Genomic DNA, 3,828 nt, shown 5'->3' on the forward strand with positions numbered 1-3,828 from the left:
CTCATTCTTACCTGGAACATGGGGGTCTTCCAGTCCTGTGGGGATCTTCCACTGATCAACCTGCAGCTTTAGTGCGTTCACTTCATCAATGTCCCCCGGGACTCTGCAAGGACAAACATGTCGTCATTCACCGCCCAGAACTGAAACCCCCAATGAATCATTTCATTAGTGAGACACAGAAAAGACACAGACATATTATAGCATTCTATTATAACTCTGCTTATTAATAGATTCACACAATAAACATTCCCAGCCTCCCCTAACCCCTGCAGCAGTGGAGGTGAGAAGATCATATTCATAATTTCACAAACATATTATACGTTTCACCCATCTCTATTCACACAAAGGATTATACTAAACACTAAGCCAGTCATGGTCTCGGCATTGGAGCTTACACTCTAATATCCCCCCACTCTCCTACACTAATAATATTTAATATTCACTAATACTCAAAAGGAAAGCTATCTGGAATTTGTGGTTTGGAAAAGCAGTGTGAGAAATGGGTGAATCTGATTGTTTTCTGGGGTGCTGCAGATCAGATTAGAGAAGATTCATTATGAGGAATTACCAATCTGAGCGGCACGTTGGTTCTGGACGGGGATTAAGGGAAGTGTCACCCATGTCACCCCACTCAGTGTCTGGAATATTTAGCAATGGCGGATCACTGCAGAGGAGATTACCGTAGAGAAGGGCCCTTGTTTCTGCCTTTAGCGGGTATTGCCCAGGGCCAGTGACGAGGAGTTCAGGATTCTGCTCTGGTTGCCATTACCGCAGAGACGCTGGAAAGGGCTGGAAAGGTTGGGCAGGGCTCTGGGTTTACCCCTCCTCCATCACATCATGCAATGAATATGTCCGATATCCTCGTGTAGTAATAATCTAATATTTACATACAATTCCCAGTGCCAGACATCCATTTATCAGAATGTTGTGCTGCACACACACAACACTGATCAGTCCCTGCACCTGAAGAGCTTACACTCTAATGTGCCCCTAGACATTCTATAGCTTCTGTTTGGAATGATTGTCTGCGCAGAGTTATCCTACCTAGGACTATGCAGGGAGTGCCAATTCAATGCTTATGGCAGTTCCCATTCTATATGCAGAGTTACCTGAAGATGCCCTCTGTCTGATCTCCATTCAGTGCCAGCACCTCCTCAGACAGCCGGGTCTGCACCCAGGGAAGCTGCCGCTCTGGGTATTTCTCCTTCTGCATGTTCATAATTTCCTGTAGTGAGCTGCCGAACATAGAGGGGCTGAAGACGGCGTTGCGGGCGTGCTTTATCTCCTCAATGTTTGGTTTCTTCAGTCCCTGTAACACAATCCCAAGAAGACAAGTCACATAGGAGCCAAGGAAACACAATAATATATAAAACATATGGAGTCATGGAGACATTCTGCATTGCTTGTATTGGCTCCTCAGTACAGCGAGTCTCAGATAAGGGAGACACAAGAATACCCAAACCCTGCCCAAGGTGCCAGGAGGCAAACATTGGAATGGTGGATCCCATATATTTAATGAATGAAGTTTTGTACAACTTTCTATTCCTCCAATAACCAATGTAATCCTCATCCTTACTCCCACACCCAATGTAATCCTCATCCTTACTATCCCTACAAGTGCATTAGTGTGGAGGGAAGGGCACAGCGGCGCGTTCGTTGCCATGGCACCACGCTCCTCACTGCAGTCCCCTCTCCAGAATCCTTATTAATATCGCCACTTCTCCGCAAACCTCACTGCAATATTATTCACTGCAGCAACAGCCTACGCCCCGCTCACCCGAAATACCGCATGGCTGTCTATCTTCTGAGGGAATGTATTGTCTGTTCACATAGCAAAGTGAATGATCTGCCTGCAAGGGACATTTCACTCAGCTCAGTGAATAAGGAAAAGCTCTGCTGGCTTCAACTACCCAATCACATGCAAAGAAATCCTGTTGGTTTCAGATTGCCTTGCATGTGATTGGATATGCTCTGTAAAGGGAACGATCACCACATTCACCAGTCTATGTGAATTATACCTTGCAAGGAGTGTCACCAAACACCATCTAGCAGAGAATCAACCACTGGCATTAAAGCATATGATGGGACCATTATGAGGGGCAATACTGGGCACATGTCCATCATAGGGGCAATACTGGGCATGGGACCATCATCAAGGGCAATACTGGGCACATGTCCATCATAAGGGGCAATACTGGGCATGGGACCATCATGAAGGGCAATACTGGGCAAGGGACCATCATAAGGAGTAATACTGGGCATGGGACCATCATGAGAGGTAATACTGGGCATGGGACCATCATAAGGGGCAATAACGGGCATGGGACCATCATAAGGGGTAATACTGGGCACATGATCATCATTGGTGACAATACTGGGCATGGGACCATAATGAAGGGCAATACTGGGCAAGGGACCATCATAAGGGGTAATACTGGGCATAGGGCCATTATGACGGGCAATACTAGAAGTGTGAGGACCCACTGAGCCAATATTGAGTACAGGGGCAATGTGAGTAATATTAAGAATTGGGAGCACCACGAGGAGCAATGCTGAGCATAAGGGAGGCAGTACTGAGCCTGGGGGCACAATAAGCCCTTCTGCTGTGCATGCAGCAACCATGAAGAGAACTGCTGAGCATGGGGGAGGTGCATTACTGGGCATGAAGGCTGCATTAGGATCACTAACAGGCCTGGGGGCAGTGTGATGGGCAGTACTGGGCATATGGGCACTATGAGAGGGAAGTATGAGGTATGGGACACTATAGGTGACATACCTATATGTGGGTACTAGGAGGGGGCCGTATGAAATATGGGGCACTATAGGTGACATACTTGGGTATGTGGGCACTATGAGGGGGCAGAATTGGGAGCTATAGGTAACATACCTGGGTATGTGGGCACTATGAGGGGGCAGTATAGAGTATGGGGCACTATAGGTGACATACCTGGGAATGTGGGCAATATAAGGGGGCAGAATTGGGAGGTATAGGTGACATACTTGGGTATGTGGGCACTATAAGGGGGCAGAATTGGGAGGTATAATTCTTTGGGTCTATAGGTCCTCCTTTGCGCCCTCTACTGGCTCAGACGGAGGGATATTTTGTCTTCTGGTCTGGTGTTAGGTCTAGTCGGGGGAAGGAATTAGAGAGAAGGAAGGTTGGTATTCTACAGACGGGTCACAACCCTACCATCGGAATCTTCAATATAAGGCTTTGGTTTCTTTCTGATTTTGGATTTCTTCTTCCTTTCCAGGAGCTCTTTTATGTGGCTGTTCACTGGGAATGAAACACAATGATGAACACAAGGGAACAAGATGGATCAGGAGGACACAATATGGATGACACAAGAAAAATGGCTGACAGGAAATAAATGTCGGAGGGGTTCCTGGAGAGTTATGGGGTCCTCGGTGTGGTCCCCAGTGGAAGATCCGGGGATCAGATGACACCGACCTCCTGCTGTTACCTCCGGTCCTGCATTGTACACGGGGGGCTGCTGAGAGCAGAGTGCTGACCCCAATCTTCCCAGGTAAAACGACCCATTGGGGGGAGGGGGGGGGACTTTAGGTATAAATTCCAAACTTCCAGATTAGGAACCATACAAAGCATTTATTTGCTATATTGTGTTATAAATAAACGCCGTGCTTTGTTTTTTATTATAAGCTGACAAATGCTAAATAAAAATAATTTAAAAAAAAATAATTGTTCTGTTGATTTTTATTCAAATTTTAGGCTTTAAATAAATTATTAAAAAATGTTTGTTGTCCCAGTCAGCCGGCTTCAGAGGTCTCCGCGCATCTCTACAAAGTGACAGCTGAGGCCAGAACTGT

The 3,828-nt window shown here is 46.4% G+C and overlaps 1 protein-coding gene across 1 annotated transcript in view; it reads right to left on the bottom strand.

The window, feature by feature from the left end:
* Nucleotides 1-3,828, bottom strand: part of ARHGAP39 (Rho GTPase activating protein 39) — a gene marked incomplete in the record, with an annotated part of 23,997 nt that overhangs the window by 7,123 nt on the left and 13,046 nt on the right. Inside the window, 2 exon segments of the mRNA XM_072410519.1 lie at nucleotides 12-103; nucleotides 1,110-1,309. Coding sequence (XP_072266620.1) covers nucleotides 12-103; nucleotides 1,110-1,309 — 292 coding nt within the window.

This window comes from Pyxicephalus adspersus, chromosome 5, assembly GCF_032062135.1.
Source record: "Pyxicephalus adspersus chromosome 5, UCB_Pads_2.0, whole genome shotgun sequence".
NCBI classification, from domain to species: domain Eukaryota; kingdom Metazoa; phylum Chordata; class Amphibia; order Anura; family Pyxicephalidae; genus Pyxicephalus; species Pyxicephalus adspersus.